Raw genomic sequence first — 12,441 nt, forward strand, 5'->3', positions numbered from 1 at the left:
TAACTCCATGCAGGTTCTCATGGTGGGAATGTGGTGGAGACTGACTACAGCCACACAGATGAGGGGAGGGGGTATGAATAAGTTTGAGAGGAGATGCGATTGGAAATTACACCTGTGACACCCAACACTGGGCACACATACCTTTAATGCAATCAAACAGCAGTACTACAGGAAAAACACTGAAGTGTTTGAGAATGTTTTGCGTAATGATTAAAACACAGTTACACACAAAAGTCCCACTCCAGCCACATACTAAAGGCAATCTCAAATTTTAAACCAAGTAGTACATCCAAAGGAATTCCAACCACTTATGACAATTAACCCACAGTGCATTAAATCTATTTAGATATTTATAATATGCATGTCTGTATATACTATATACCATGGGGAATTAAAGACTTTCGCTCTATTGAACCATTTTTGAACAAGTCATAAATAAAATCAGTGAAAACAACCCCCACCCCCCAAAAAGCTAAGTCCATACACACATTTTTTTTACTCTTTACAAATAGATCCAACATGAACAGAAATTGTGTCAACTCCCGAATCAATGCGAGAGGAGAGAAGCAGTGGTAAGCTCTCTTAAGACCTGAAGGCCTTTGATAAGTGGAGGGGGAAAAAAAAACAAAATAACAGAATCTTCATACAATTGTTTTTAAACACACACACGCACACACAGGACAGACAAATCACTACATTGCGCATTTACAAGAAGATGACTATCAAATTGGGACGACTGTACACATTGTAGAGATAAGACCATATTTATGGAGCCATTTTATATTTATTTATTCCCCCCCCCCCCCCACCTTCACTTTTTGCCTCTTGTCTTTTTTTGTGTCACCATTTTTTTACACCCCATTTTACACTTTTCTCCAGCAGCAACACATAGGACAGGTTTTGGTAGTGGCGATGCTTGGGTTTACTTCGTGGAGAGGATGAGGGCCACAATAAGACCATAGAGACCCAGCACTTCAGCAAAGATCAAGATAAGAATCATGCCCACAAACAGCCTGGGCTGCTGAGCTGTGCCCCTTACGCCTGCGTCTCCCACGATGCCTATGGCGAAGCCTGCTGCCAGCCCACTCAAACCCACACTCAACCCAGCTCCCAGGTGGAGGAAACTCCTATACAAAAAAAAATGAATAAAACACTTTAAAACGTAGAAAATTACCCACATCCATTTTAGATTATACGTAGCATGACTGACACAAATTGCAAGGTAAGAAGTGCACCTTACTGATTACATACGTAATCAGAATTCGCACATTTTCCGAGAAAACACTCTGGAGCATACAAATTAGGAGCATACATTTTCAGGGTAAATTTGTAATGTTTTATATGGACAAGTTGTATATTAGCATGTGTAGTTTCCAATAAGTTTGTTCTATGCATTCTCATACTGGAATATTTCTCCATTCTCAATATTAATAAAACTGTACACTATAAATAAAGGGAGAAAGTCTGAAGAGTTTAGCTATTGGAGCAATGAATGCATCAGAATAGTCAGTACAAACTTCTCCGAAATATTATTTAAATGGTTTTGAATGACAGGTACATTTACATTAGCCCAAATAGACCATGGAGACAGTGCAACTCCTTTTGGCGAAAACACAAATCAATAAAGATTTAATCATCTGACCATAAGGGCACATACTGCTCTCATTAAATGAAAATAAGCCACTAATAATCGCACATAACTCCCTCAGGGATTTCTAAATCCCAAACTGCACCAATGATTCACCATGCCACTACTCGCAACCATTTTCCCCAATGGCAGTTGCAAGGAGTTGCATTGGCGTGGTTGACCTTAAAACAAGGAGTTGTGATGATTAGTTGAAAGTTTACAACTGGTGTAGTTTGGGCATTAGCGTTTTACACTTTTTCTATAGTTGGTCGCTTGGCCAATTTTCTCTTCCCCATACAGGTGCATGTTTACAGATGTGCATGTCTGAGCATCACACCAATACCCAGGAAGGCACCAAAGTGACAGGATTTCTGGTGGTTTAAAAACAATTTTGATCATGTTACACAAAGCCTAAACAGCACCAATGAAACTAGTCGCAACAAAACTGTTTTAAGGTCAACCGCACCAATGCAACAGCCATTGGGGATAATGGTTGCGAGGACTCGCATGGCGAATCCTTGGTATGGTTTGTGCTTTAATATAAGTCCGTAGTATTGGTGACAGACAGGGGTGGTTGCAAGGGAAAAGAGAACTCACTTGTAGAGGGGAATCTTCTCCGAGATGCTGTTGGCGATCAGCACCGCTACTACCAAGCCGTAGATTGCTATGATACCCGCCATGACAACTGGGATGATGGACTTCATGATGAGTTCCGGTCTCATCACAGACATGGCGGCGATCCCCGTGCCGCTCTTAGCTGTGCCGTAGGCCGCTCCCAAGGCTGGCAAGGTAATCGGAAATGGATAATTGGTAAACTTAAATAAAAAGGTAAGTGCAGAATAATAAATATTGACAGCTGGAAGGCCTATATGGTCAACGACAGGGACACTTCAGTATTAAGGAAATGAAATTAAATGATTGCGCAATAATGTGGAAAAGTCTGTTTGCTTTAGTTCCTTTTGAAAAGCCAAGATGATTCAAACAGGGAAATTTTGCCTGTTTTCAAAAAGGGAAGCAGTTACCACATTTTAGTAGCTACACACATGTTGTAGCGTTACTACAACATCCGTCATTAGGTTTGATGCTCCTCATTTCAAATAATGTCTGTCAGTGGCCATTCAACATTTAACCACTTTTTGTCCTCAATTAGGCAGAGTGGATTTCTTTTTTCAGTCTTAAATCAGAGGCAGACAACATCTCAACAAGTCGTGCCACAGAGCTGCAGTGTTCTAAATCACTCCTACTCTTATTAGGTGCAGCACAGAGGCAGTGTGTGACGTCACAAGTGAGGCAGGACATCACATCTCTGGGACAGCAGCCATATCAGTACAGGATGGCAATCACAGACAGGAAAGGGGGATGCTTCATCATTTCTGACTAGTGACTACAGGCTAGCAGTTCTACATATTCAATTTGGACTAGCAGAGAGCACTGTCGGCTGTTTGAACGTTCTCAAGTAACCAGTAAGTTCCTACCAGAACAAAAAGACAGACTATCACAATACTGGACAAACTTGTAGGGGAAATCTCAAAACTGCCTGTGATTCATGACATCAGCTGAGCCTGGGCGTGTCAAGAAAGAGGGGCGAAGAGAGAGACCGTCTCTGGCTGTGCTCATTCATATGTCTGCATCCCTCACACGGGTCCGCTTCAATATGCCGACTGTCCATTGGTCCGATCGACAACCTACCTCAAACCCTCACCTCCCCCGGGGCAGACACCTAAACCTAACCCCAACCCTCTCCCGATTCCCAGCGCACCTCGGAGCAATGGTCCGTCGGATCATAGGGTGCTTCCCCCCTCACACACACACACAGCAGCTTGACAGCTCATTGAAGGGTAATGACCAAAGCACTGCCTCCCTTGAATTGATCCACAACGGCTTCCGTGCAGTCTCCTGTAGCATTTACAGCTCCTGCCCTTCCATCTTAGGAGAGCTGAAGCACACTACCGTTAGCTACCACTGAGGAAACGCATCAGCCAGGACGTGAAACAGCCAACATAGGAGGCTAAAATAAAAGGTTCTGTACTTTTTATGGTTTGAGTGATGGGAAAGCTTGCATTTACACCTTATTCACTCTCATTCTAAGCTCATTCTACTGAAGAGGAAACGTCACAATCATGACGTTTTAGTCGATTATTGTCACATATAATTGCAAATTAATGATTGCAACAAGTAGCAGTGTGATGCTTTGTGAACTTTAGATTGGATTTAAAACATTTAGAAAATTTAGTAAATTAAATATCAGAATTTATTTTCTATGGATAATTAGCTCAAATATTTGCGATCAGGTGTTTTTTGTATAATAATTGTAACATGCCTGGAACAGGCAGTGATATTGAGTCATTTAATGCAATGTGGCAACAAGAGCTGCAAACATAATAAAATCAAATACTAACAAAAATAGTGTGAAAAGAGCCGAGCCTTTGAGGGTCTTAATATAGACAAGGAGATGAGGTAATGAGGAAAATGCCTCGTGTGCACTGCCAAAAAAAAATATGTTTTCCACCAAATACTCTACACCTCATCTAAAGAACCAGCTCTTTACATACAGCAACTTAAATTGAAGCAGCCTGCCTCCTTATCACACCCTCATCACGATTCATTGTGCTAGGCAACATCCTTCAACCTCCAGCACTCTTCTGATGCTTTCTGACAGATGGCTCAGTCCTAGAGGAGAAGAAGGCATGCCGGAGGATGTGACAGGCCAATCCTCAAATGTACATATGGCAGCCCGCCACCTCCTCCCCAACTGCAGTGCTTACGGCCACCTATTAATCAGAAGGACTGCTGTGATGATTCAGATCAATATTACATCTTTTCAGCTCTTTTTGCAAAACTATATGAACCCAGAAATACAATACAAGACGTTGTGCCATTTGCACAGACTTTGTCATCTATATGTGTAAAAATGCATCAGTATGAGCTGACCTTGGCTTGCAGAATCATATAAGCCTCTCATATGCTCTTTATAAGCCTTAAAAAGGCTCACTTTGGCTGAAACAATATATACCGACTCCAGACTATTCATACTGTCATCAAACAGGCTTTTGATACATGACTTAATAGCTACTTGAGGAACTAGTCAAGTCAGTCAAAATCTGCAGAGCAATCAAATACCATAACATCTCATTGGATAGGGAGATGATGGTGATTAATATCTTTTACACCTTTTTGAGAAATAATGAAGGAGCTATAATTCCAGTCAGTGCAGATACATCTTTTTTATTTCCTTGTAATCCAACCACCTTTGACCGGCTAACAGAAAAACAGTCATCTCATTACCTTCCTGCTCACTCCCACTACAAAATTCTATCGTCCTTATCAGTCATCGTGAGATTTTTGTAATTCTTCTTAATTTCTTTTAGGTTTTCTGAGCTCAATTGCACCCAAAAAACCTGAAATTTTAACATTCAGTAGATTTTCTGTGGTTTTCTGGCTCAAACAAGTACTCTGATTACCCTGCCGTTTGTGATGTCACAGCCTGCAAACCCCAGACCACAGAAAATCCACAGAATGTTCAAAGTTCCATTTTTTTGGGGTGCAATAAAACCTAAAACAAAAAAAAAGAATGTCATGAAACCTTTAAAACTGACCCCTTTGGAGCAAACATTCACCATCCATTCCCATTGGTACGGTAATGTTTGTCACCAACAGTGTCAGTAACACTAGGTACTACCTCCCCCCAGTGAGCGTGGCATCAGTGAGACATGACGAGTACAGGCGGACAGCAAAAGAGGATTCCTAAAAAAGGTGAGATGAAAGACTGCCACTGCTGTATAGCAAAGGAACCACCCCTGGCTTTAATCCTAATCTCCTATGCAAGGTAAAGAGCTTTGGCTCATTTCCTTACCATCATTTGATCACATACTTACTCATTCGCTGTGTGAATGAATGCTGGCGTGACATCACAAACAAGACATCCCCTTAGCTAGCTAGGGATGATACAGCATGCACAACGCCCACACAGGACACCATGTTTGGTTTAATCTGAAATGTGGGCTAATGGAACTAGTTTTCACACTAAGATTGCGAGTAACCATAAGGATTTATTACTTCATAATGTTCCATAGTAGCAGCTCCGCATTGACCCCATCAACTTGAGTCTCGACTTTCGAGATTGTGCACTGATCTAATACACCTGTGAATCACAATGAGGAAAAAGACATATATGGGCTGCTATAACTAATTACACCTGTCCTTTTTATAGAGACAAGACTATTGTGAGTTAAACACAAATGTTGAAGCCTAAAAATATAATTCATTAAGATAATGGCTAGCAGACAAAGACTGTTTAACAGTTTGAGCTGGCAGCAGAGCAAATACCAACTTGATTTGCTAGGAGAATTGTTGTAGAGTAGCCCAAGAGTTTTAATGCTGCTAAAGTCATTTTAAAACAAATGGCAGCAGTGATTCCTGACAGCACCATTTTCAGCTAATCAATCCTCAAATGTACTTATCAGGTTGGTTCCATCCTGGAATAGTAGCAGTCTTTGCTAGTGCGGTCCACTCCCCATGAGCAGCATGGCTGCAAACTAAATCATGACTTTCTACATGCTACAGGATATTCATTGGCATGAGAATGAAAAAACAAAATATAACTTTTCTATAAAGAAGCCAAATACAATGTCAGTAAAACAAATACGGATTAGATATATAAAACGGGGTTCCGCCCTGTAAATTACATCAAACTTCCTTGCAGATTTACCTTGCGTGTTTGTTTTACCTGAGGTGGATGTGTGAAACATGTCTCCATTGCACAAACAGGTCTATTGAACTGCACTTAAGGACAGTGCTTGCTGGGTTTTTTAAACCCCACCTCAGGGCAGCACGTTATGTAGTTAGACCTGTACATGATCCATATGTTTAGTAATGTTCTAAACAAAACAGCCTGCCATGACTGTACATAACATACTGCTACTAATAGTACTAGTGCTACTAATCTATATTATTGCATGTGTTTTTATTTTGTTTCCATTTTTGTAAAGAGACTATCCTGTGTTCTTCTTTTCCTCCATTCCCTCAGGAAAGAATTTCACCCACTTCTGTAAACCTGTGTGATGTGACAATAACAAGATATTTACATAATAAAATGTTGCAACTAGACAAGTGACAAATCTTTCATAGGCAAGGTGATGTTTAGACACACCCCAATCACAGAGCCAATAGTTTTTCTAGTAAAAATAATTATAATTTTCCATAAACTGCCACCTATACTGGCAGAATAGAAGAAAAATATAGGCAAGAAAGGGTCAAGCTCTGTACTTATATGACCAGACAGGGTAAACAAAGCCTAATAATCAGAGCCATTACAGGAATGGTCTCTTCCCAAATCCACTGAAGGTGGGGTGGATTACTATCAAAGATCACCATGGAAATACATTTCTACTGTGATGTGTCATCCATGTCAAGACTGTCTTATCAATTCAATTGTCAAATAAAACGAACTAAAAAGATGTTCAACACAGAGTACAATTTCATACAAAACTCAAATGGAATGTTTACTGCACTTGAAACTACCATTGAAACCATTTAACCTTGCTCCATAAACTAGACCAAGCAACCACATTTTAGAACTATTTAATACACTGATCAAGGTTAAACACTGAGGAGACCCTATTGCATCGACCATAAGCACGCAGTCTAGAAAAACAATATAGATCTATAATTTCACAAAGTAAAGACCCACAACACTATGGCCATAAACTTTTTATTACTCAGTGTGACAATGTAATTTCCAGATTGCAATTCTGATAACATTTTAAATTGCTTAATAGCTGGGGTCTGATTGATCAAGTGGCTCCATCAACTCTCCATCCCCATGTCTTCTGTGTCACCAGTAACACCAATACTTTCAGCCCTCCCATCCACTACTAGCCAATTCCCGAGCCGTCACTCCTTTACAATCACATATCACGCCTACTAGAACCCACAGGGCCACCACAGCACAAGCACACCGACTTGGCCATCACCCATTATACTTAAGACATGGGATTGCTCTAACCTCCAGCTTGTAAAGAGCTTACAATATCTTGTCTATACACTTATGGAATACTTTTCTCCTGTTTCACCATCTTAACAGAGTCAATAGGTTGTTGTCTCATAACAAATTTACATGCCACTGAACTGAACTCTCCTTAAAATAAGTAATACATTGAAACAGATTGCAGAAGCTGGATTTCCAAATTATCTATATGGGACATGCAATGCTGTCATGTACTTTTTTTTAAAGCAAAGCCATCTTATGTGCTCCATAAGCTAGTACTTGAGATATGAATGGGTGGTAGTAAGGATACGTGGTGTAATTTATCTTGTATCCATTACTGTTCACTGGTGTCTGCTTGCCCACTGAAAAGCCCTCTGTCCCCATCTAACATTGCCAAAATGCCATAAGCAACTGTCAGTAGTTTTGCAACATGACAGTTTGTAGCTTGAGGCCACATATGCCTCAGCCACCGTGCCATGTAGATAGAGGAGAATCAACTCGCCATATCTAAACATGACTAAATTAATTACCTTTTATAAACCTTTCTGGGCATCATATGTTAATAGAATGACATTAGAACTAGCTAGATTAGGAGATAAAAAGCTATGATTAAATAGGACATGTGCCAAAATGTAGGCCCTTATTGCTTAAGGAGAATGAAATCAGAAGGAATTGTAACAACCAATGTTTTGTGGTGGATCTGTTAACATAATTTCCTGAGGACTGACTTATTGATATTTTTTGGTAAACTACAACATTGTAGTTGTAAATGTACATCACTGGATCATTAGCTACTTGGATCTTCCATGTCAGAAGTAGAGTCATGTGATGATCATGTGATCATGTGTCATTCCTTCTTTGTGCTACAAGGAAGTCCCCAGCTGACCATAGTGGTTAAATGATTAGTTCCATAAAGTTGCATTTAGTTCATGATATTAACCATTGACACGATGTAATATGTAAATATGTTTGATTCAAATGGAAAACCTCGGTACATACATTTCTGTACGCATTTCTGACAGGCGATATGTGTCGATAACTGTTTGACTTCATTCATAAAATGAAGTACGTGACCCTGTCAGGATATTATGATGAGCATAATTTAACAGTAAGATAATTAGCTAGATGGCGCCTAACGTTACTGCCAGGTAAGCAATAAGCAGCAGTGTCGCATCTGCAGGGAAAAAAGGGGTGATTGAGCTACGCAGCCCAGGTCACAACTATAAACACAGATGTAGCCTGTAGACCTCATTAATGTGATGCCGAGGACAGCATATTGTGATAATACATATTTGCCACTGTTGAAACAGTTATTTTTCCTTCCCGTTCAAGTTGGTCAATGTTGTTAGCTAGTTCCCGTTAGCTAGTGAGTTGTGGTCTCTATGGTTGTGGTGCGCTAGTAGTGACCCCAAGCAAAAAACTCACTTTGTTGGCAAAATTATCAATTAAAGCAGACAGACTCATGTGCTACTAGTACATATACTATCATTAAAACATTGTGAACATTTGTGAAAGAAAGCAGGGGCTTCCTAGCATGGATAGGGTAGCTCGCGTTAAAGCATAACGAACTAGCTAGCTAGTTAGCAGCTGGCCTTTGCTACGCTGGTTTAAAGGAACTTACCAAGGATGACAACGTACATAGCAGCCCGTTGAGAATGACACATGAATGCAAACATTAGTTAGAAGCAAAGAAACTGCACGCGTTTTTAATTGACGGTCAAAAACATTGAAAGTGATAAATTAATTACCGCTGAACACCATGGCCGCAGAGGCTCCCATCACTGCGAAGAACGGCGAGTATTCGGGGCTTTCGGACATTCTTTCTCACACAATATACCTATATATCTATATAAAAAAAATATTACAAAATGACAACTATTCCTATGCGTTGCCCTAAAGCTATCGAAGGCCACAGTCTTGAGTTTCAAACGAGCTAGCAGGGTAACGTTAGAACAGCAGTGTGGACGCAACCAGTCACGACTTCTGTGATAAATACCGACCGGGGAGCGAGCAGGCAGCAGCACAAAATGGCGAAGCGGAAAATGTCACCTGACTTCAGCCTGGTTTTTATGCTTCGCCGTACGACTGTGGCGCGTGCCAAAAATAGCCGATCTGCAAGCTCACGGCAAGCACCACGGCTCTACGAGTGGTGAGCTTGTGGATCGGGCTTTTTCGGCGCGCGACACCGTCTCGCGACGGAGCGCAAATTAGGGGCATGACCGTGTGGACCAAACCATTATCCGCTGGGTGTAGGGTGCATTTCGCTCCATGAATCATTTACTGCAGCGCGCAGTGTGTGTGTTAGACGAGAGTGTTACGTTAACAAATATACACACGATTTTATCCATGCGTAAAAATGTTTTATTTTATTTTATTCACCCATACATTTTCGTTTGAAGGTCATCCCCAACCCATTAATTTGGAATGCTCCGCTGCAGGCTTTCCCTTTGATATGAAAGGCTCCCTCCTTCAGAATCAGATTCAGAATGCTTCAGAATCTGAGGAAATGACTGGGTCTGATTAAAAGCACAGGGTGTGGAATGTGGATGCAAATATAAGGCAATATAATGCCGCATATCATATTCGATCGTGGTCTCCAATAAAAGCAAGGTTATAGATATGTCATGAAATATGAAATTTGAACATGCACTTTTCAACATCAGGATTTGTTGTGATTTATTGTCACATGATATATCTACACCTTCTCAAATAATGAAATATGCTAGTACCTAATGTTACATAATTATATTTAAATACATGTACGCATTTTGTAACCTGAACACTCCCACAAAGTGTAGGGTGGTTTACACTTTACAGTGAACTGTGGTATGCAGAAGTGATGTGGAACATGAGTGAGAGATTGTGAGGTTGTGTGATGTGTCCATGACTCCATGTGGTGGTGGGGGAGGGAGACGAGAATCCCTCCAGCAAGCACGGAGAGAGAGAGAGAGAGAGAACGATAGTATGTGCCTAAACACTGCATGAGAGTGACCGAGTGCGTGAGTCACAAAGAGGTTGTGCAGTCCCCCTGCCTCTTCCCCATCCCATCCCATCTCCATCCTTCCGCCCCCTCTGCATCTTCTATTCAGTCAGTAGCAGCAATGCCATAAATGGACCCCTCCCCCCACCATGCCACTGTAAAACCCCATCACCCGTGATGCAATTTTACATTCACCATCACAGGCTTCCCTCCATGTTCATACTGTACTAGGCTATACTGTACTGTATAGCCTACCTTTTCCTTGACCGAAATGCACCCACCAATTCACGAGACTCAGCAGTATGCAGCGGAAACAGACAGTTTTTGTAGGCCCGCCGATGTGAAATGAAAAAAGCCCCACTTCAATGTATATTAGGCCCCTCTGCTGACCACTTATTGATCCTGGAATCTCATTACTCTGATGTCGAAACATGATTTGGGTAGGGGATGGCCTCTCCATTATGAATAGTGTGTGTTATGCTTATGATGACTTGTGTGGGATACTGGGATACATAGCAAGCAAGGCCAAGAGCCCAGTTGACACAATGCTGTAATATGATACCCTTAACCCCATAATATTCCACTTATTGTAAATACCCATTAGTTTTTCTAGACAGATCGAACACACAGATCAGACTGATAGCCTTCAGGGTTACAGTTTATCCCCCATCACTCAGATTAAAGGATTCCCTATCTGTTAAACTGAGTGATCTTTGAAGAGGGAATTGTAAGAATTCTTCACAAAGGCATATGCTGTACCTGCAAAGAGTATGGTGTCAAGCCTGGGAGCTTTCATATGGGGTTTGCATGTTCTCCCCCCTGTGTTCATGTGGGGTTTGAGGGTTTCACCCACACCAAAAGATGTTGCGTACATTTAGTACCAGTGCCCTTGATACTGACCTTATAGAGCTGGAGCTGCTGGTCCCCAGGCAGTGCAGTGGCTGCCTATTGCTTCTGAAAGAGTATAACTTAATAAAAGATAGACAGCATCCTACTGTATATTGATGTGATTGACAGTCACCATCCTTTAGTTTTAATATAGGCTATTAATCCTACAGATGCAATAAGAGCAACACAGAGCCCTATACTCAGATTGCTCAGGATCTAAAAAATGGAAGTCGCTGAGCTAAGCCACTTTGAAGTTTGGCATTTGTCCCAGATAAGTTAGGTTCAGTGCATAACCAAATACAAGTATAACTCTGTAATCTCACTTTCTATTGGCCTGGACAAATCAATAATTTTCACTACTAATACTCAAGACAGTGTTCTCTCATGCCAGAGGAATAGGTTTAATTGTAATCCTGTATGGATGGTGATTCTATTTAATTGAAGATAATAAATCATGATCTACTTTTGCAGCACATCTCAGTCTAGTGGAGTCGAATGGGAGTGTTTTCCCATTCGACTCCACTAGACTGAGATGTGCTGCAAAAGTAGATCTTGTACACGTCTGTCTGTGTCCCTTTTGTTCCCATATATGGAGATCCCTGATGTCATTCGTATATGCCCATACCCATATTGGTTAAATCTGTGGTTCTGGACAAATGCATATTGAAAAGATTTGCAGCGGGCACTGGACAACCGGATCTCTATAGATGCCTATACTGTATGGGCATGTTGAGTTTGTTTATGGTTATGTCAGACTGATGTGGCCGTGGTCCTGCCTATATACAGTATGGGCCTGCCGCCCGTCACAGTATACTTTTAATATTGGATGGGATGGAGCTGCCAACACTTATATTCAAGGACGCACGTACACTGCAGATGCCATAATTCAATTTCAAAACGAAGACATACTTTGATGTCATCAGGAGCGTGAAGAGCATGACATATTCTTTGAAAGTAAGC

The 12,441-nt window shown here is 41.1% G+C and overlaps 1 protein-coding gene across 1 annotated transcript; it reads right to left on the minus strand.

Moving 5' to 3' along the window:
* Positions 1-99: 99 nt before the first annotated feature.
* Positions 100-9,640, minus strand: atp6v0cb (ATPase H+ transporting V0 subunit cb). Its single transcript, XM_080789193.1, has 3 exons — positions 9,362-9,640; positions 2,225-2,408; positions 100-1,127 (listed from the first exon to the last, which is right to left on the minus strand). The coding sequence occupies exons 1-3, from the start codon at positions 9,429-9,431 to the stop codon at positions 923-925; spliced, it is 459 nt and encodes a 152-aa protein (XP_080645319.1). The 5' UTR covers positions 9,432-9,640; the 3' UTR covers positions 100-922.
* Between the last annotated feature and the right edge of the window lie 2,801 nt (positions 9,641-12,441).

The sequence above is a fragment of the Protomyctophum bolini genome (genome assembly GCF_963924005.1).
Source record: "Protomyctophum bolini genome assembly, chromosome: 18".
Lineage (NCBI taxonomy): Eukaryota > Metazoa > Chordata > Actinopteri > Myctophiformes > Myctophidae > Protomyctophum > Protomyctophum bolini.

Excerpts from the sequence above, each read along its gene's own strand:
- atp6v0cb (XM_080789193.1), bottom strand. The coding sequence starts at position 9,431 with ATGTCCGAAAGCCCCGAATACTCGCCGTTCTTCGCAGTGATGGGAGCC. Across the intron at positions 2,409-9,361 it reads TGCGGCCATGGTGTTCAGCG|CCTTGGGAGCGGCCTACGGC; the intron begins GTAATTAATTTA and ends TTACCTTGCCAG. Across the intron at positions 1,128-2,224 it reads GAGAAGATTCCCCTCTACAA|GAGTTTCCTCCACCTGGGAG; the intron begins GTGAGTTCTCTT and ends TTTTTTGTATAG.